Raw genomic sequence first — 21,523 nt, 5'->3', positions numbered from 1 at the left:
TAGAACAGGGGTCAGCAACATTTGGCACGTGGCTCGCCAGGGCAAGCACCCTGGCGGGCCGGGCCAGTTTATTTACCTGCTGACGCGGCAGGTTCGGCCGATCGCGGCCCCCACTGGCTGTGGTTCGCCGTCCCGGGCCAATGGGGGCGGCAAACCGCAGCCAGTGGGGGCCGCGATCGGCCGAACCTGCCGCGTCAGCAGGTAAATAAACTGGCCCGGCCCGCCAGGGTGCTTACCCTGGCGAGCCGCGTGCCAAACGTTGCTGACCCCTGGAATAGAACCTTTTCCCTGCACCGTATTAATGGACCTGACGAACGTTGGTTATTTGGCCTCTTGAGTATATTTCATAACAACCAAAGTGTGGTCAAGCCATTGATTATACTATGTATCAACAGCTTTCTCGTGAGATTCCCTAGCCTGAGTGAAAGCAGGAAGTTTCTAGGGCAGCCTAGACTCAGAGACTCCCATTCCGGTTCTGCAGATCCCAGAGGTTTGGCTATTTCAGATGAGCAGCCTAACGTTTGGCTGCTTATATGAAACAAACCCATGTGGGGTACTGCATCCATTTTCCCTTCCTCGTGGGCTGGAAGGAGCAGTTGGCTTTGGCAAGGAGCTGTCTGAGTAATCTCATAGCTCTCATCCGTCTCTACCTGCCATGACTTTAGGGTAGAATAACTTTATGAAACTAGCCAGTTTGAAATTACTCATATGTTTGGGAGAAGGGGTCTTGAGTCTCATTTTCTTTAATCATCTCCAGAGATACAGCCTCTTGGAAAGGTGAGGGAAAAGCCCCCACTAGGTTACACACGCACTGACATTTTCTCCCCAGTTCTCTCTATGACAGCGGACATGGGCTGAAGGACACTGTTTCAACAGCCAAAACAAGGACTTGCTGAAGTGCAATTGATATTCCTTTGTTTTGATTCTGCTAATCCATTTAAACCAGTGTCTTGAGCTTCCACTTTATAAACACCCTGGCGAGCGGAGCACAGATACTGACTCACCTCCATCAGGAATAGCAAGAGCAGCCGTGCGCATCTTGTTCTGCGTTGCTTTTTTCCCTTTATGTTTTTTGTGGAACGTTGTAGGCTGTGCTGTGTTTGTAACCGCCCCCCCCTCCCGCAGGAAGGGTTCAGAAAGGGCATCTGATCTTAGAAAGGGCACAGGGCTTTCCACCGAAAGAACTTAAATTCCTTCACAAACATTGCACAGAATCTTCCAAACTTGCACGCCTAAAGTTAGGCACCGACATCCATATCTAGGCACTTCCGTCAATGCTGGGATTCCTAGAGGTGCTGAGCACCTATAACACACTTGCTGAGTGGGTGTTGCATCCCTCCCCTAGTGGCAGGTTTACTGAAGATAACAGTCTCTTGCTGCTACCAGCCGGTGGAGTTACCCTTCTAGGTCAAGGAGTAGAAGTCGGTGCTACAGGCCCAAGGTTCAAACCCAATAACGACTTGGTGTGGGAGGTTGTTATCCACCCACAGATCCTGTTGATTTCAGGTCTCTCTCATTAGTTTAAATGGGAGCAGTGGGTGTCAGTGTTTGAGTCAGGCCACTCTCTCTGGTGCTTACATATGTATTTACGCCCTTAACTTTAAGCAACCAAATTTGAAAACTTTGGCAGAATGAATTAAACTTCATTAGCCAATGAATTCATCATTTACAGGTGGGAAACTGAGGCACAGAAAGGCTAACTGGCCTAAGATAGTGCACTAGATTTGCGGCAACCCTATTGGGAATGAGAAGCAGTTGTATCGCCTTACCTCCATGAGCTATCCAGGACTCTCCCTAGCTGGGTTACTGGTCATGGCTAATGGTGCCAGAGACATCCCTGAGCTAGGTGAGTGAAGAACTCTAAACTCAGTCTGCGAATAGCCGAGCATAAACATGCAGTTCCAGATTGGATGTGGGTTTGGGAATCTTATTCCTGCATCCACCCTGTTGAGTAACTCAAGTCACACACCCGTCTCCTGCTCTTCAGGCAATTGGGAGACTATTGATTGTGGAAAACAAGAGTTAATCTGGAGAGACAGACAGACACATACAAATAAAGTGCATTTGAGTTTAAAAAGAAAAAGTTAGCATCCTCCCATTGAACTATTGACAAGGCTGTCACAAATATCTCCTTGTCTCACTGTAAATAAACAAGCTTAGTGCTGTTATTTTAGAATAAAAGGCCAGAATAGGTTTTGTATTGACTTTCTAATACCCACTCCAGCGCTGAAAGAAGAAAATTAAAGATAATCAAGTAAAAGTGCAAACCATAAAAGCGGAGACAGCCGGCGCATGGTAAACCGCAAGCCCTGGTCCTCTCTGGTCAGCTCCGGGAGCCAGTAGCATAATGTGGCAACGGTTAGCATCGGAGATAAGAATTTGAGGCTGCCAGTGAATCCCAGTCTATATTTGGAATGACGACAGCCTCAGAGTGATACCACCTCAGTCGGGGTGATTCAAAGCCCAGTCAGTGCTCATGTCCTGTCCTCTCTGGTGTTTGTAGCTGTTCAAAGGGATGTTGTTGACTTAGTTTAAGATCCACAGCCCGTGGGGTGTTCCTCTTGTTGTAGTAAATTGGGCCTTTCCTGCCTTCTCCAAGTGTCCACCTCAGGCAGAGGTGTAGCTAGCAGTGTGAGTTCTGTGCAGTGCCCATGTCTATCTCCATATAATGGTCCCAAACTCTCCTTGTTTCTCTTCCCAGAGAGTGCATCCTCTGGCTCTGCTACAATCAATCTGCTTGCCTCTCAGGACTGGTCTGGCTGGCTCTTGGCCAAAAGACACCCCCTCCTTAAGGTGCATTAGCAAGCCACCCAGCTGTATTTATACACCTCTCCCAAAAGCTCTTCCTCCAGCATCTTCTAAATGCCTCTCAGGCACTTTCCTGGGGCCTTTTGTTTCCTTCTAGTGACCTCACTAGAAAGGCCTACTAGTTCCTTCCAAACTTATCCCACACTGAGGAAAGGAAGCGGCTAATATCCTTGTCCCATTTCCCAGCCTGCTTACCCCTGTGTTACCATGCCCAGGCACTTGGAGCCTTTCAATCCAGACTCAGTTCCATCTCTTTTACTGCACATTGGAGAGACAGGTTCCTCCATGGAAGCAGGATGTGTTCAGCATAGGGTAAGTAAGTGCTGGCACAGTGGTGAATAACACAAAGAATAGGTTCCCTCATCCTCAGGTTAGCTGCACTAGGTATAATTCCCCACCCCACTTGTCCAAACGCACGAAAGGCACCTCCTTTTGAAATAGGCAGGCACTGCAAATCAGATGCACGGAGAGATTGTGTGTGTTAGAGCATCTTTAAAAAATAAATAGTGAGGAGTAGGGACAGAAAAGAAGGTGGTTACCTGGTGCACTAGGATCAGGAGAGACTTCCAGGAACAGGGAGCAGCATGGCCATAATTCCAGGCAGGTACCTGAGGACAGAATGTGGCTTAACATCTCTGAAAAGCCACCTCTCACCAGTGCTGTAGTACTTTACTAGTTGGTCAAAATAAGTTGCATTGGTGTATGTGCAAAAAGATTCATAGATTATAAGGCTGGAAGGAACCACTGTGACCATCTAGTCTGACCTCCTGAAGTATACATCTATACTCGATAAAGGTAACTGTTTGACCTGGTATTTTCAAAGGTACCTCTGAGACTTAGGCACCCAACTCCTGTTGAAAGTACATGGGATTTGGGCAGCTCATTCCCTTAAACTCCTTTGATAACCTCAGGCTCCGTGTATCTCTATTGTTGGTAGACTGGACACACAGGCCCTGACTGTGACATTGCCTATGAAGCAATGTAAGCCCATTATCCCTGCAGCACTGGGCTAAAAGTGCTTTATCATATCAACAAAGGATTATCTGAAGACAGTAATAATAATAATAAACCAAAAGGCGGGGGATTGGAACTGTTCACAGCAGGTCATTTTTCCTGGGCTGAAATCACACTCCAGGGTTGATAAGATGGGTACTTGAAAGAATATCGATTTGACTCTTTTAGTTTACACTTAAGGCTTAATGAGCTTCTTGCTTCCGGCCTGCCTTTTATACTCAGCCCCCATCATGTGTAGTTACTACCAGTTTGCAACTCCAAGACATTTTGTCCCAAGTCCTATGACTAGTTGGAATGGTATTAGGTTCCCAGTAGGAAGCAAGGGCGGTTGTTTGGGCTTTTTTCCCCCCTCTCCCCTTCTCCGGGTTGCTGTACCTGGTCTTATTCCCTCCACCAAACGCGGCTCTTTGAAATTACGCTCGGTGAAATTCCTCTAAAAGAGATTTTGTTTTGTTTTTATTTGATCAAAGGTAAAACATAAATTAGCCTCGTGGCTTCCATGTTCACATGTAATACACATGCCCATGGAAATGTTTGGCATTATTATTTGTGTTCTAGTATCACTAGAGGCTGAAACTGAGGTTGGGGAGCCACTGTGCTAGGTGCTGCATATATGCATAGTCAGAGACAGCTCCTGTTCCTTTGAAAACAAAAGCAGAGAGATGTGAAGTGACTTGCCCAGGGGCATAATGCAGATCAGTGGCAGGGTCACAAAAAGAATCCTCATTCTCCATCTAGTGCACTATTCACTAGATCACACTGCCTCCCTTAAGAACATAAGAACGGCCATACTGGGTCAGACCAAAGGTCCATCCAGCCCAGTGTCCTGTCTGCCGACTGTGGCCAATGCCAGGTGCCCCAGAGGGAGTGAACCTAACAGGTAATGATCAAGTGACCTTAGCACAAATAAATCTAAAAATATATTATTTTAACCAGCCTCATGGACTAGCTTTCTTGCCAACCACTTTCTTTCCAGCCACTGGCAAAGTGTGCACCAATACTTGTTCTTCAAGCTTTTATGACTGATACCTGGAGTTTCCTACCCATAACCCAACCCCTTCAATGCATTTTTATTTTGTATAACATCTGTTATATAAACTGAATCCCCCAAATCCTAGGGTTAAACTAGAAAAGGTGAGATCTGAAAACAGATGGAGATTTGACCATGTGGAGAGCACAGGTAGGCCCTTCATCTGGATCTGGTTCCACACTGTCCCAGAGTTCAGGATTTGGGCCTCACAGACATAGGCTGGGGCCCTGAACTCAGCTGTGAATGCAGAATCTGGGTTTGGATCCAGGTTTTTGGTCTGGAGACAGTGTCTAGTAAAGAGATGTTGCACAGCAGGGCTGTTCCAGATGGCAGGAGATGCAGAGGAAAAACATTTTTTTAAATTGGGATGAGGGAAGGAGAGGAGGTTGGCGTTAAATAAGTGGGCAGAGGAATGGGGAGAGACAGGGTGCATGAATGTGAGACATCCTGGAGGAAGTCCATGCTGTGAAAACAGACTTGTAGTTTGAAGTGAAGGCAAAGTGGCTCTAAAATTGGTGGCCTTCCACAGTTTTTGTAGCTTCTGCTGGACTGAGTCTAGTTAACCCAAAAGATTCCATGATTGGGCTGGGGAACTGGCTATTTCTAGGGTTTGCAGCTGGCTCTGTTGGTGGCATTAGTCTGGGGAAAAAAGAGAAGTTAGGTCAGCAGGTCAGGTCAGGATTCTTACATGGAGGATTCCCAACCCATCCAGCATGCTCACTGCCAAAAATTTCCCCTGTTCCTGGCATGTTCTCCCTTGGCAGACCTTAGCGTGACTTGGGTTAGGAACTAGCAAGGGAGAGAAGGGGCAGGGAGTGGATGCCCGTTCAATTCAATATAGGCATGTAGCAATGGAAGAGTCCAGGAGTTAAGCAGGAAAGATTACCCCACCGTGCACCACTACTAGGGTGACCAGATGTCCCGATTTTATAGGGACAGTTCTGATATTTGGGGCTTTCTTTTATATAGGCTCCTATTACCCCCCCCCCACCCCAGTCCCGATTTTTCACACTTGCTATCTGGTCACCCTAACCACTCCTGATGCACCAACGTTCACTGCACACATAGGCCAGGCCACCGCTCGCACTAGACCAGTACGGCCCCTCAGGCATGTAGCATGGTGAATTTACACTGCAAAGCCTTCGCTCTGACAGTCTGGGCTCCTGATGGCACCAGCTCCCTGAATGCTTTTGAAGTTTCCCTGTCCCCTCCTCACTCCAACCACTAAATTGCTCCGTCCTGCGTTTGTTTAATCAGTTGGATGGGGTGATTAAAAGCCAGGATAAAAGACAAGGTTGTTCTGCCTTAAAAAAAAAAAGTTTCTCTTATAGCCTGAGTTGGAAGGGGTGAGGTTAGTGGAATGTATCAATTTTTGCATGAAGTCAAGTGTCTCCTTTGAGTAAGGAGATATCCGCAAATGCTATTTTTTTTTAAATATATATATTGTTACTAATTGAACTGGCCTCCTCTTGTCATCAGTATTTTAAGTATGAATTGGAGTAAAATCATGATCAGATTGTCTGTAAGGCGAAAGCACAAGGAGCTGGGATTTTAAATACCCAATGACTTTTTTATCAGTGCAAAGCCATCTTCTCCAAAAAGCAGCGATGTGCTTTATCCGCCTCACATCGCCGTCTGTCCTTTCCAGAACAGGTGCTTATCAGGAGGAATTTTATTCCGGACTCCTGTTTTGATAACACTTAAAACTATTAAAAAAGAATCCCAAACGAGGAGAGCTGCTAAGTAAGTGGTTAACCACTTACGAAGGGCGACTCTGTGGCTGGCTGGGTTATGGAGGAGCTCCGCAGACATAAGCTCTTTAGAGGCAGGCTGTGCTGAGATGCTCTGGCATTTGCACGTTCATTGACATCAGACGAACAGTCCAAGAGCCCCAGATATTTAAAATCTTTGTGAGCCCTTGTTTGAGAGTGGAATGTTCTGGAGCTGCAAAGCATGAAATAATTCATGTCGACAGCAATATACTGGAGGCTAAAGTCTTGAAACAGGATTTGGCCAGGTGAGTGTGGTGGGGGCGGGGGGCAGGTATGTGGAATTTTTGTCGCTATACAATAAACTCCCATTTATCCAAAACCCTAGTATCCGAACTTCTGCATTAGCCAAAGCCTTCCTTGTCCCCCAGCATGAGACAGATACATGCCCTCTGCAGCATGTATCTCGTGCTGGGAGGCGGGGGGCAAGGATGGCATTTGGATCATGCAGAGGCTAGCATAATAGAGCAGAGACCCCCCAGCCAGGACTGCGAGGAGGAGGCGAGCCCCTGGCTGTGTGGCAGGCCACCCTGCCGCTGTATGGCTCCTGTAGCAGCACAGGGAGCCCGCTGTCACGGGAGCGAGCGGGACCGGAGTGAGGACGGCTGTGACAGCCAGGCTGCCCAGGGCTCTTCACACTGCTGCAGGGCCGGCGACGCTCCGTGTCTGCCAGCGCAAGGTGCAGGGAAGGCTGCGGCCTTGGCAGGGCAAAGCAGAGTCCTGGCTGAGGGTCTCTGCTCTGCCCCACCAGGACCAGGGCCTCCTCCCCGCACTTTGCGCCGGCAGGGCCCAGAGTCGCCAGTCCTGCGGCAGTGCAGGGAGTCCTTTGCAGCCCTGCGGCCGCAGGAGCGAGCGAGCAGGGCTGAGCAGAGACAGGGCTGGGAGGCGGAGGAGGCTGAACTCCTGCCACGGAGGAGGCCATCCCAGTGCTGAATGGCTCCCACTCTCCTGATTATCCAAACTCCCGATTATCCGAATAAAATCCACATCCCCCCTGCTAGTCGGATAATGGGGAGTGCACTGTATGTGTATTTACCTGCACGTATATACACAGACATCTATTACACACACACACAGATAAATAATCATATGCATACATGTGTATGTACACACACACACACACAATCAGTGAGTCTGTCTCTCCTTGCAGCAAGAATTGCTCAGTTCCAGACACTTCCTGGTGGTTTTTCAGACCCCAGCTGTATATCTGCAATTTTGTATGCGAAACGGAAACTTGGCGCAGTCCAGTTCTTCAAATCCAGCCGTTGGTGCCGGCCTGTGGCCGCTCTTCTGGCTGGGAGAAGAAGGGCCTATAGGCATTAAGGCAGCATGGAAAGTGGCTACTTCGAAATACTTCAGCACATGATTTCTTTCCCCTGACGTTGATTCAAATCTCCTCTAAACCTCAGACGCATTAATACGGTTAGTGGGCTTGTGTGTGTGCCGCATGTGGGTGCCACTGGATTTGATTCCTTCTCACAATTGACTGGTAAATAATTTAGCACCAGTTTTGCTTTGAATGGGACTGGAAAGAACCACACTGAAAATACCTAGTCTGCTTACGGCTTCCAGGAGGGGCCTGCTTTCTTGCTCCCTCTTTCATGGGCTGGGGAAGATTTTAAACAGGGAAGGGACTGGGTGTGTGTTTGTGCAAACTGTAAAGCCTGGTGGAAGCTGCCATTTGACGTGCAGCAATTTCATACCCTCTCTGCTCAGCAAAAGGACGCTTTTTATAACCTGAGAAAGGACATTTGTGTGGGGTGGGAAATGACCGGAGACCAGGAAGCATGGACAGCATACAATCTCCTAATGGGCCTGAGTGGGAATGGGGCTAGAATAAGAATTTACCCCGAATCAGAACCCCCTCCCTGCTATTTCAAATTCATCAGAATAAAATGGTGTATTTATTTATTTCCAGCATTGCAGGTCTCTGCACTTCTTGGGTTCAGCCAGATCCAGAGACAGCAAGAAAAGGCATTTTTTTTCTCTGGGGTCGGGGGCAGTATGGGGTACACAAAGAAGAAGCCAGAACTTTGGCCAACTGGGTTGGATATGGGTCCAAGCTTTAAGATGGGTCTTTGAATGGGACCAGAATTCTGACCCTTTGGAGGTTCATATGCTGCTGGTCATATGGGGTCTCTTGTTAGCGTCTCCAGTGTGGATTTATGCAGCTAGGGTAATATAGGGATGAAATTGATCAAGACTCAGATGGCAAGCACCAGGTCGTATGCACCATGAGTTCCATCATAAGGCTTAGGAACTTCATAGACCATGTGCTGGCCCTCTGCACAGGGCTCAGTTTCACCCACCAGAGAAACGTTAGTGGTCAAACCACAGGACTTAGAATCTGCAGATCTGGATTCTGTTCCTGGCTCTGCTGAGCTTGGGCTGAGCGCTGAGCCATCCTGGGACCATTTCCCCCTCTGTGAAATGGTTATTGTGAGAGTTAACAACCTCACGGGAGAAGGGGGTGGGGCTGTGAGGCTCAATTCAGCAGTGTCTGTAAAAGCACTTTGGGATCGTCAGATGGAAGGTGCTATGGGCATAGGGTTGCCAACTCTGTAGTATTTAAAAACCGGACACTCCAGCAGGAGTGCTGGAACCTCCCAACCCCACCTCTTCTCCCCCGAGGCTCCGTCTCTGCCCCATCTCTTCCCCCGAGGCCCCACCCCTTCCCCTCTCTTCCCCCCATCGCCCTGCCCTCTGTTTGCTCCTCTTCCCTCCTGCCCCTGTCACTTGCTGCTCTCCCCCACACACTGCCTGGGACAGGAGGGACTTGCCTGTGGAGCCGGGGCTGGGATCTGCAGCCGTCTGACGCAGGTAGGAGGTGGCTCCGGCTCTGTAGGGGCTGGCACGGGTGATGACTCGGTGCCTCCCCGCCACCAGCAACTGGACTTTTGGTGTCTAGTCAGTAGATCTGGTCCCCTTTTTGACCAGACTTTTGAGTTGAAAACCAGGCACCTAGCCACCCTCTATGAGCAGATCCCGGATCAGTCAGGACTGGAGCTCTTTCTCAAGGAGTTGCACTTGAATAGAGCTAACAGAAGTTATGGGCTTGATACAGAAATTAGTGAAGTTCTGCGATCTGGGTGGTTCCAGAAGTCAAACTAGATTATCACAATGGTTCTTTTTGGCCTTAAATCATGAATCAGTGCATGGCACCTGCTGTGCCTGGCCTTTCAAATGCACTGCATGGCTAGATTGTATTATCTTTGCTCTGCCTGGGTGGTGTCATTTCCTAGTATTAGAATTCCATTACATGTTTGTAGTCCTACAAGAGGAAACCAACGTATGCCCTGCGAGGGCCTGGCACCATATAAGATGTATGTCATAGATTCATAGATTCTAGGACTGGAAGGGACCTCGAGAGATCATCGAGTCCAGTCCCCTGCCCGCATGGCAGGACCAAATACTGTCTAGACCATCCCTGATAGACATTTATCTAACCTACTCTTAAATATCTCCAGAGATGGAGATTCCACAACTTCCCTAGGCAATTTATTCCAGTGTTTAACCACCCTGACAGTTAGGAACTTTTTCCTAATGTCCAACCTAGACCTCCCTTGCTGCAGTTTAAGCCCATTGCTTCTTGTTCTATCCTTAGAGGCTAAGGTGAACAAGTTTTCTCCCTCCTCCTTATGACACCCTTTTAGATACCTGAAAACTGCTATCATGTCCCCTCTCAGTCTTCTCTTTTCCAAACTAAACAAACCCAATTCTTTCAGCCTTCCTTCATAGGTCATGTTCTCAAGACCTTTAATCATTCTTGTTGCTCTTCTCTGGACCCTTTCCAATTTCTCCACATCTTTCTTGAAATGCGGTGCCCAGAACTGGACACAATACTCCAGCTGAGGCCTAACCAGAGCAGAGTAGAGCGGAAGAATGACTTCTCGTGTCTTGCTCACAACACACCTGTTAATACATCCCAGAATCATGTTTGCTTTTTTTGCAGCAGCATCACACTGTTGACTCATATTTAGCTTGTGGTCCACTATAACCCCTAGATCCCTTTCTGCCGTACTCCTTCCTAGACAGTCTCTTCCCATTCTGTATGTGTGAAACTGATTTTTTCTTCCTAAGTGGAGCACTTTGCATTTGTCTTTGTTAAACTTCATCCTGTTTAACTCAGACCATTTCTCCAATTTGTCCAGATCATTTTGAATTATGACCCTGTCCTCCAAAGCAGTTGCAATCCCTCCGAGTTTGGTATCATCCGCAAACGTAATAAGCGTACTTTCTATGCCAATATCTAAGTCGTTAATGAAGATATTGAACAGAGCCGGTCCCAAAACAGACCCCTGCACAACCCCACTTGTTATGCCTTTCTAGCAGGATTGGGAACCATTAGTAAAAACTCTCTGAGTACGGTTATCCAGCCAGTTATGCACCCACCTTATAGTAGCCCCATCTAAATTGTATTTGCCTAGTTTATCGATAAGAATATCATGCGAGACCGTATCAAATGCCTTACTAAAGTCTAGGTATACCACATCCACAGCTTCTCCCTTATCCACAAGACTCATTATACCTATCAAAGAAAGCTATTAGATTGGTTTGACACGATTTGTTCTTTACAAATCCATGCTGGCTATTCCCTATCACCTTACCACCTTCCAAGTGTTTGCAGATGATTTCCTTAATTACTTGCTCCATTATCTTCCCTGGCACAGAAGTTAAACTAACTGGTCTGTAGTTTCCTGGGTTGTTTCTATTTCCCTTTTTATAGATGGGCACTATATTTGCCCTTTTCCAGTCTTCTGGAATCTCTCCCGTCTCCCACGATTTTCCAAAGATAATAGCTAGAGGCTCAGATACCTCCTCTATTAGCTCCTTGAGTATTCTAGGATGCATTTCATCAGGCCCTGGTGACTTGCAGGCACCTAACTTTTCTAAGTGATTTTTAACTTGTTCTTTTTTTTATTTTATCTGCTAAACCTACCCCCTTCCCATTAGCATTCACTATGTTAGGCATTCCTTCAGACTTCTCGGTGAAGACCGAAACAAAGAAGTCATTAAGCATCTCTGCCATTTCCAAGTTTCCTGTTTACTGTTTCTCCCTCTTCACTGAGCAGTGGGCCTACCCTGTCTTTGGTCTTCCTCTTGCTTCTAATGTATTGATAACAAGTCTTCTTGTTTCCCTTTATTCACGTAGCTAGTTTGAGCTCATTTTGTGCCTTTGACTTTCTAATCTTGCCCCTGCATTCCTGTGCTGTTTGCCTATATTCATCCTTTGTAATCTGTCATAGTTTCCATTTTTTATATGACTCCTTTTTATTTTTTAGATCATGCAAGATCTCGTGGTTAAGCCAAGGTGGTCTTTTGCCACATTTTCTATCTTTCCTAACCAGCGGAATAGCTTGCTTTTGGGCCCTTAATAGTGTCCCTTTGAAAAACTGCCAACTCTCCTCAGTTGTTTTTCCCCTCAGTCTTGATTCCCATGGAACCTTACCTATCAGCTCTCTGAGCTTACCAAAATCCGCCTTTCTGAAATCCATTGTCTCTATTTTGCTGTTCTTCCTTCTACCCTTCCTTAGAATTGCAAACTCTATGATTTCATGATCACTTTCAACCAAGCTGCCTTCTACTTTCAAATTCTCAACGAGTTCCTCCCTATTTGTTAAAATCAAGTCTAGAACAGCTTCCCCCCTAGTAGCTTTTTCAACCTTCTGAAATAAAAAGTTGTCTGCAATGCAGTCCAAGAACTTGTTGGATAGTCTGTGCCCCGCTGTGTTATTTTCCCAACATATATTTGGATAGTTGAAGTCCCCCATCACCACCAAATCTTGGGCTTTGGATGATTTTGTTAGTTGTTTAAAAAAAGCCTCATCCACCTCTTCCACCTGGTTAGGTGGCCTGTAGTAGACTCCTAGCATGACATCACCCTTGTTTTTTTACCCCTTTTAGCCTAACCCAGAGACTCTCAACACTTCCGTCTCCTATGTCCATCTCCACCTCAGTCCAAGTGTGTACATTTTTAATATATAAGGCAACACCTCCTCCCTTTTTCCCCTGTCTATCCTTCCTGAGCAAGCTGTACCCATCCACACCAACATTCCAATCATGTGTATTATCCCACCAAGTTTCAGTGATGCCAACGTCATAGTTGTATTTATTTATTAGCACTTCCAGTTCTTCCTGCTTATTACTCATACTTCTCGCATTTGTATATAGGCATCTAAGATACTGGTTTGATCTTGCCTCCCGGTTTTGTCCTGACCCTCCTTTCTCTCTGCCAATATAGCCCACACTGCCTCTCGTTTCCGACCCATCTCCCAGGTCTCCATGTTCCCCATTTACCTGTGGGCTTTGCTCACCTGTCCCCGTCGAACCTAGTTTAAAGCCCTCCTCACTAGGTTAGCCAGTCTGTGTCCAAATAGGGTCTTTCCCCACCTCGAAAGGTGAACGCCATCTCTGCCTAGCAGTCCTTCCTCGAATAGCATCCCGTGGTCGAGGAAGCCAAAGCCCTCCTGGCGACACCATCTTCGCAGCCAGGCATTCACCTCCATGATGCATCTGTCTCTGCCCGGGCCATAACACTTTTAATTTCATTGCTCTCCTTGACCTTTGCATTCCTGTAGCACCTTTCAACAGAGGCTGTCAAGGTGTTTTATAGACATGAATGCATTAAAGATTCATGATCCCCTGTGACACAATACCCATTTCACAGAAGGGTAAAACAAGGCACAGATCAGGGCAAAAAGTTCACACTTAGGAACCTAAAGATAGGCCCCTAAATCAATATTTAGGTATCTAAGTAAGGGTGCTAACACTTAAGATAGGACAAGAAAGATTTTAAGGCTTGCCTGGGAGCAAGACTCCCATGTGCTTTGCAGTTAAGCTAAAGATGTCTAACGAAGAATGGAATTGTAATGTGCAGTGACCCTTGATGTGAGTACCGAGTCCAGGCATGCAGGGCTTGGAGGGAGTAAAACATGATAATGAACAACATTTGAGAAACCTGTAGAAATGACCTCAAATAGCTTTTCCACACATAATAACATCACCATTTTAAGGTTCACTAACTCAAGACCCTCCAGGGGAAGAAGCAAATGTTGGATGTTCTACTGGGAAACTGGGAATCTAACTTTCCAGTTATGTACTCTCTGATCCCTCTCTTATCCCTGCAGGGTCTCAAGGTATTATTATGATTGTAGGACCTTAAACCCATCAATGGTCCTGAGCAGAATGTTGTGCATCCTGTATTTCACACCAAAGTTATTTCGATGGAATTAGAGGAATTGCAGACACACTTCTCTGGCAACTGGTATTTATTTATTTATTAAAAGGCGGCTAGTCAAGGCTGCTAAGGAGGGTCGGAGGTTTGAAAGTGTCCAGGTGAAAGGGGAATATTCAGGCATAGGGCAGGTGAGATCATAGAATATCAGGGTTGGAAGGGACCTCAGGAGGTCATCCAGTCCAACCCCCTGCTCAAACCAGGACCAATTCCCAACTAAATCATCCCAGCCAGAGATGTACATAGGTGCACAAAGGATATAATTTATCATGTCTGTGTAATTTCTCACGCGGCTGGGTTCAAATCTGAATACAGCTCTGTATTCAGGTTCTCAATGCCTGGGTATGTTACAAACTCAAGGTTCGGTTTGGGATTATTTCTTTTCTGGGTTGTGCGTGTGGGTTTGAGAGAGAGACAGACTTGGGAACACACACCTGTTCAACTGTCCAGAAATGGATGCAATTTATGGGCAGGTCTACACTAGAAGCGGTACATCAGTGCAGTGTGAAGACACTCTGTGCTGACGGGAGAGCGCTCTCCCGTCGGCATCATTACTCCGCCTCCACGAGCGGCGGAAGCTGTGTCAGCAGGAGAGTGTCTCCCCCTGACATAGCGCCAGTGTGGACAGCGCTTAGGTCCCTGTAACTTCTGTCGCTCAGGGGGTGTCTTTTTCATACCCCTGAGCGACGTAAGTTAGATCGACTTAAGCAGTAGTGTAGGACTGCCCTGAAATACTCTCAGTAAGACGAATCTCTTGCCATCTAGGTACTTAGATGCCCCCATCTGTCTCCATAGTAGCCGAGTACCTATAAGAGTTCATGAACTCAACTGGCCAGATTCAAACTTGGTGTAAGTGAGAGACAACAGAGCGGCACTTACATTTGATCCTTTGGATAAAGCACTGGACTGGGACTCAGAAGCTTTGGGTACTATTCCTGGCTCTGCCATTGGCAGGCTGCATGACCTCAATCAAGTCGTTCACCGCTCTGTGCCTGTTTCCTGTCACTCCCTTTGTCTTGTCAATTTAGACTGAATCTGCATTACAGCAGGAACTATCCCTCTTTGTATGTACAGCACCTAACACAAAGAGGCGCCGATCCTGTGCTGTAACCATAATAATAATGTGTATGATAGCAAGAGGATTAATGAGATTCAAAAGGAAGGATCTCACTATTAAAGTCCCAGGGAGGTTGCTGGATGGGGCTTAACCCCAGTCACCCACAAGGCTAGCGAATGCACCCAATTACTTGTACCTGCATCTGTAGCTAATTGGCTCCTAGCCAAAGGGGGTGGAACTAAGCCCTAATAAGCAGACTAAAGAAGCTCAGTTGGGGGAGATACTGCAGAGGAAACAGGTCCTGGGGCTGTGAGAAGCCCAGGGTTAGGGTAAGAGACACAGCTAAGGGGGGCAGCGCGCTACAGGGGCAGCGTAGGGGAAGCCCCGAGATAGGGTTTTGCAAGTACAAGGAAAGAATTTTTACTTGTACAGCTAGACAAAGCCTTGGCTGGGATGATTTAGTTGGTGTTGGTCCTGCTTTGAGCAGGGGGTGGGACTAGACGACCTCCTGAGGTCTCTTCCAACCCTGATCTTCTATGATTCTATGATTCCATGACTTCAGTAGCCCAAAGGGGCAGCCGAATTATGCAGACTCATTTGGATTGTTCATCATACCATGAACTTTGTGACTTGGCTGGAGCCCTGAGCTACAGAAGACCTGGAGCCAGAGGCAGTCACCCAGCAGAAGGCACTGAAGCCGAAGGTACTGGCGACGTTAGGCCCGGCAACAAGGGGACACTCCAGGGGTGAGTGTGCCCTGCCATAGTGGCTCTTGAAAGCTTGAAAGAAAACTCAACACACAACTTCAGGCAGCGCCCCAGCTCTGCGATGTGCCGAAATCCCTCCAAAGAAGCCAGCCAGCGTGAACGCTAAAATATCAGCTCGCCAACAGGAGTAACCAAAGACAGCGGACGAAATGAGCGCTCTGCGGAACGAAGAGAAAGGAGAAGGGGGAAGCAAAATCCATGAATGAAAGCCTTATAAATGTCCCTGGCTTGGGAGAAAAGGTGTAGCAGCCCCATGTAGAAGATTGAACTTGGGGCACCATGGGGCTGATGTTGGAAATCACAGCTCTGGAGCCTTCTCAAATCGGTCCCTGTGTTTGCTTTTCCAATCAGCGAATGTCAGATTACCTCTTTCTATCTCTGCATTCGGCTGTGCCAGACCTTAAATGAGACCTCAGAGAGAGCAGTGCTCCGGACCTTTGAAACAGCTCATCTCTCACGCCCCTACCACTATTAACTGATCAATTGCCCCCCCCCTCCATTTTCCCCCCTGTAATTTCCACCCACCCTCTTTTTTTTTTAATACATCCAGTAAGTCAATCAGTTTCAAATTATTGGTCCCAGAGACAGATGTTTGGTGAGTCATTTAGCTGCACGAAGTTCTTCAGACAGTTTGCTTTTCTACCTCCTGTTCGGTTAAAGGATCTTTTGAGGCTTATTTTTCCTTTTCAAAATGTCTTTAACTGCCGAACGCTCACTCCCACTGGGCAGACTAATGATGTTGGACACAATATGTGTGAACATCTCTTTAGAGGCTATCTCCCGTCGGCAACATTCTTGCCTATAAAATCATTGTTTATTTAGTCCTTAGGCCCAGGAACCATCTGCAGTCCCCTTGGCTCCTGTTGTTTTTAAAGTCCTATTAAGTTTCTCCCCTTCTCCTCAGAGCATTATTTTATTTCTAAACAGCCACAGACAACTTCCTGTCAACGCAGCTTCTGCTAGGCAAATTAGAGATGACAGTTTCATTCTTTTGACTGTGGCAGGCTTGCCTCCGATGTTATTTAATGTGAAAACAACTGTTATTTATTTTAAAAATAAAATAAAAAGAAGAAGAACTGGGAGGATAGCCTAGGGACCTTACGTTAAGAAGCCCACGCAACTTTAAAGCATGAAGGGTTGGAAGGACCTACTTTATGGCCATGACAGAAGACAATCAATGAATGGTGACTCTGTGTCATTCCCAATCTGTCTTCCTCTGACAGGGGCTGAACATTTGAGGGGGATTTGCTTTTTTCCCCCCTGCCCCTTTTTCTGCTGAATAAGCATGTACCGAATTTACAGCAGGACATCAAGGAGGGAAACAGATTGTGCCCTGGTTTATGCCAGCATAAAACTGGAGTGAATCTGTTTATTCCCGTGGAGTTACTCTGAATTGACGTTGGTATAACTGAGGTCAAAATGCAGTCCAGTTCAGGGGCTCCTGCAATGTGAAGCAGCCAGAACGCCAGTTTAACTGGCCTCCATGGAATTCCCTGCCACAAGGGGAAGCTCCTGGTAGCCCAGAGATGACATAAGGGCTCGCAACCCTGCAACTCCACCCGAGAGGAGAATGCCAGAGCATCGCTGGGCTGTGGCTATTCTCTGCTCTTGAGACTATGGGAAACTGGGCATGACTTTACCAGGAACCAGAGCAGTCCCTGGCCAGCACTAACATACAACGGCCACAAAGGTAACCTGCCACCACCTTGGCTCTCCCCAGCCCTCCTCACCTGCACCGTGGCCCCAGGCAGGCTTGCATGAAGGCAGAGATGCCCGGGGACCCCAGTTATTCTCCCCACAGGGCTCTCAGCCAGCACCAAGCAGCTCCTACTCCACACCCACATGGCACTGGAGCCAGGAGGGAATCAGAGCCCTGCCAGCCTCTGAGACACCTCCCACCACTGTGAAACGGGACCCCCTGGGGATCTGGGTGTGGCGGCAGGGTCTGGAGGGGCCAGTGCAGCGTTCTCCGTGTCTGGCTGGGGGAGGAGGGAAAGGGTGCAGCTTGCTGCAGGTGTTCTCTTCCCTCTGGGCTGGGCAGGGATGGAGGAGCCAGTCCCAGCCTGGAAGACATGATGTCCATGGAGGACAGGAGGCTGGGCAGCGCTGCAGAGAGGTTTAGTGCTTCGTCCCCCCAGGATCCAGGACACTTAAGAATGTCTAGACTGCACACTAAGCCCAGGCTCTGACTCTGGTTTGAGCCCAAGCCCCCTACCGTCCACACACAAAACAGTCTGACTCAGGTCAGCAAGCACTCGGGATGTGGGTCAGGGCCGAGTCCCACCACGACTCTGGTCCAAGTCCTGTCATTTTGCAGTGTGGATGCAGCTCAAGCCACAGACCTGAGTCAGAAGGTCTGCTTAGTGCAGTATGGACGCGTTAGCACGACTGTGAGACCCGGGTTTACAATGCAGTGTCGATGCTCACACATGGGCTTGGAAACACCGAGCCCACGAGCCCGGGTCCCACAGACCCAGATTTACAATGTAGTGTAGACACAGCCACGGAGGCCTCATCCCCGACTTCGCTGCAGCTCCCAAGCTCTCCCACTGAGCAAAAGAAACTGGGGAAGATCAACCCTCTGTCTTTTCCCCAGGCCCCACTCTTCCCCCAGTGATTTGTTTTTATTCTGAGAGATGGTCCCCACTGCCCAGTCTGCTGGAAAGCATTCAGGCCTGGTTTATGCTTGGCGCTCACAAATGACGGTCATTAAAATCCATTGAACGCAATGAGCGTCTGGGCTGGAGGTGCTTATCTGAAAGCACGTGCAAGGGAATATTGCCACCGCTCAGGCCGCGCTCCATTTCCAAGGGGAGACAGAGTAGAGGAATGACAGGCAGGCAGAGGCCAAGATTCAGAGACCTGGATTCTCTTCTCGGCTCTGCCATTGACCTTTGGTGCGACTCTGAGCATTGCCCCTCTGTGTGCACCTCTTTCCCCTCCCACCCTGTGTCTGCTTTGTCTATTTAGTTTGTAAACTGGGACTGTCTCTCAACTCTCCGTGCATGTAGCGCCTACCAAAACAGGATCCTGATCTCAGATGGGGCCTTTAGATGCTATTGTAACAAACAGTAAGTATTACTATAACAACCTGTGCATAGTGAAAGAGACCCAATGTGCCCCCATCAGATACTGACAAGGGGTGTTAAAATATATATTGGAGGCTGAAATATTGTCCGATATCAGCAAAACTGAATTTCACAGAGGGGATACAAAGTGGATTAACATAACCCAGTAAAGGGACAGAGGTCATGCCCTGGGAAAGCTTTCTTCTGGATGCAACAGCATATATGAAAGAATTTGGTGACCCCCGCACCCCCAAAAATCAATATCCAAACTTTTTGCATTTCTGTGTGAGCTTCTATAGCAGCTCCGAACACAGGGAAGGACTGTGGGAACAGAAAGGCAATGGGCAGAGAGGAAGGGTGGTTAATAGAGCTGGGCAAATAATTTCAGTTCATTGACAGTTTCGAAAAGTAAAACTAAAAAATTGTTTGGGGTCAGACTGAAAATGAACATTTTGAAATTTTTGGTGAGTCAGAAAGTTGAAAAAAGTTGTTTTGGTTGGAATGATACATTTCATTTTGACAAAATCCAAACACTTTGGTTTGATTTCAAACTTTTCAAAACGTTTTCGGATCATTTTTTAAACACAAAAATTAAAGGCAACTTTGAAACAAAAAGTCATTTCAAACCAACAACTGAGATATTTTCACTCTTTCAGGGTGGGTTTTCCCCCTGTAATGAGCAATTTGGCAAAATCAACACAAATTTGCAAAATGTTTCTCTGTCGTTGATTTTGGCATTTTTCAATAAACAAAGTTTTGGATGAAAAATTTCACCCAGCACTAGTGGTTAAGGCTGAGGGCTGGGAATCAGAAAATCTGGATTCTAGGCTTGGCTCTTTGACACAGGGCCTGAACAGAATAGAAGAGGCAACCTGTATGACCTTAGGCATGTCACTTACCCTCTCTGTGTCTCTGTTTCCCCATCTGTAAACTGGGCATAACAACACTTCCCTAACTCACAGAGGTGTCCTGGGGCTTAATTGATTAATGTTTGTTAAGCCTTTTGAGATCTTGGGTAGAAGACAGTTATCAAGTGGAAAGTACATTTTTATAAATTCTAGGAAGAAATACCCCAGTTTGGAATAATCTTGTAGCAGTTAAACACCTAAGTGGCAGGACATGAGGATAAGGCTTTGTAACTTTAACTGTACTTTAACTTCTTAGTAGGCATCACAATGAAGAGTTTAGAGCAAATCCTCAGCTGGTGTAAATCGATGTAGTTCCACTGGAGTTGAAAAGAAATGATATTGCATTGTACTGTATTATCTAAGAAACAGTACAATTAAAGGACATTGAAGGCTATGCAGATAGATACCAGCTGGGGAGCTGACCCCAGACTGTCTCTTAGATAATACAGTATAACTTCATATAATTGTCTCTACAAACTTTGATACGCATGCCTTCTGTACTTACATTATTTTACTGTGGTATTGGTCCAGTCTATTGTTATTAACTTAGACAGTTTATCTTCTTCCTATGGTTTGTATTTTAATCATCTGGGCTGCTACCATGTAGGTTGTGTTTACTTTTTAAATAGCAGGGCAACTTTACTTAGGGGAATATGGCAGCTCCATTACTTCAAAGCTCATATAGCTGCCCACTTAGGTGGCCTATGTACGCCAGTAAATTTTCAGTATCATTTTATGTTGCTGCTCTACATAATCTGTTGTGTACTGTTCTATTCTGTATAGGGTCTTATGGCAGCCTCATTACTGTAGTATCTGAGCACCGTCCAGTAGTTCATTAAGTGACATGACTAACTTCAGTCATGTGTGCTTCATTCTCTCCTCTTCGGGGGGAGACTTGTTCGCGCAGTGGAGTGTTTTGGTAGGGTTTTGTTTTGCACACGCTGCTCTGTGTTTATATTAAAGAAGGCAGGTTGGAGAAGTGTTGGAATGGAAGGTGGTGAGGTTTGTGATGCTCCCTGGTTCCAGCCGGGGGAGTGTTCCACAGACCCAGACGAGCCTCAGAGAAAGCCCCAGCTCCTGTTATGAACCTTAGTTGCTACAGAGTTTGACAAGGTGATTCAGAGCCTCTAACTCGACCAGAGGAAAGCACCTGCTCCCATAGATCACAGGAGATCTGCAGGGCAGTCATCTATGCCAAACGCACGCTGGCCAAGGAGTACAGGAGCCGGGCTCTTCTCCTGTGCTTCTTAGCAGACCTGGAGACTCCTGGCCCAGTCGGGCAGCCCAGTAACTGAGGGAGCTTTGGGCAAGATGAAGGAGAGCCACTGGAATTGAAACCAGATTGCTGTGGGAAACTTTAGGCACCAAGATGCTAAGAATGGGCCCATCACATTCAGTATTTTCAGTAGACCAGTTGTAAATCATGTAGGGGCACTGCAATTTTTATTATCAGAGTATCCGCAGGCCTCAGCTGATATCAGCGCCTTCTTATGCTAGGGGCTCTACACACGCATACGGAAAGAGAGTTCTTGCCCTGAAGAGCTTACAATTAGAAGGGCAAATAACGGATTTGTTTTTTTGTTTTGGCTCACTAGCCATTCTGAAAAAAATCATTACAAAATACCATTTGCTGTCTAAGCAGACACAGCAGGTCAGTGGCAAAGGTGAGAAGCTAGGACTCTGGACTCCTCAGCCAGCGCCTGTAGCTCGTATACCATACGGCCTCTCCAGGAGTTCTGACAGGCAAGCTGCCTGATTCAGGTATGGTGTTTTTCCTTATCTGTTCATGCACTGCATAGCCTCAGCCAGTTCTGGACAGGCTGCCTAGAAGAATCTGCCTGTTGGGGCCCAAAAGCATCATCCTTTTG

General features: G+C 47.1%; 1 protein-coding gene across 40 annotated transcripts in view; it reads left to right on the top strand.

Moving 5' to 3' along the window:
• The window catches only part of CELF4 (CUGBP Elav-like family member 4), an 846,252-nt gene that overhangs the window by 493,890 nt on the left and 330,839 nt on the right, over positions 1-21,523 (top strand). For 12 of the 40 annotated variants that reach the window (XM_065406439.1, XM_065406455.1, XM_065406438.1 and 9 more), the window contains exon 4: positions 4,013-4,054. The exons of the other annotated variants lie outside the window; for them this stretch is intronic. In XM_065406439.1, the coding sequence (XP_065262511.1) occupies positions 4,013-4,054 (42 nt within the window). The remainder of the gene's footprint in view (positions 1-4,012; positions 4,055-21,523) is intronic. 40 annotated transcript variants of the gene reach the window in all.

The sequence above is a fragment of the Emys orbicularis genome, chromosome 6, assembly GCF_028017835.1.
Source record: "Emys orbicularis isolate rEmyOrb1 chromosome 6, rEmyOrb1.hap1, whole genome shotgun sequence".
Classification (NCBI taxonomy): domain Eukaryota; kingdom Metazoa; phylum Chordata; order Testudines; family Emydidae; genus Emys; species Emys orbicularis.
This window is presented reverse-complemented; position numbering and strand designations above follow the sequence as displayed.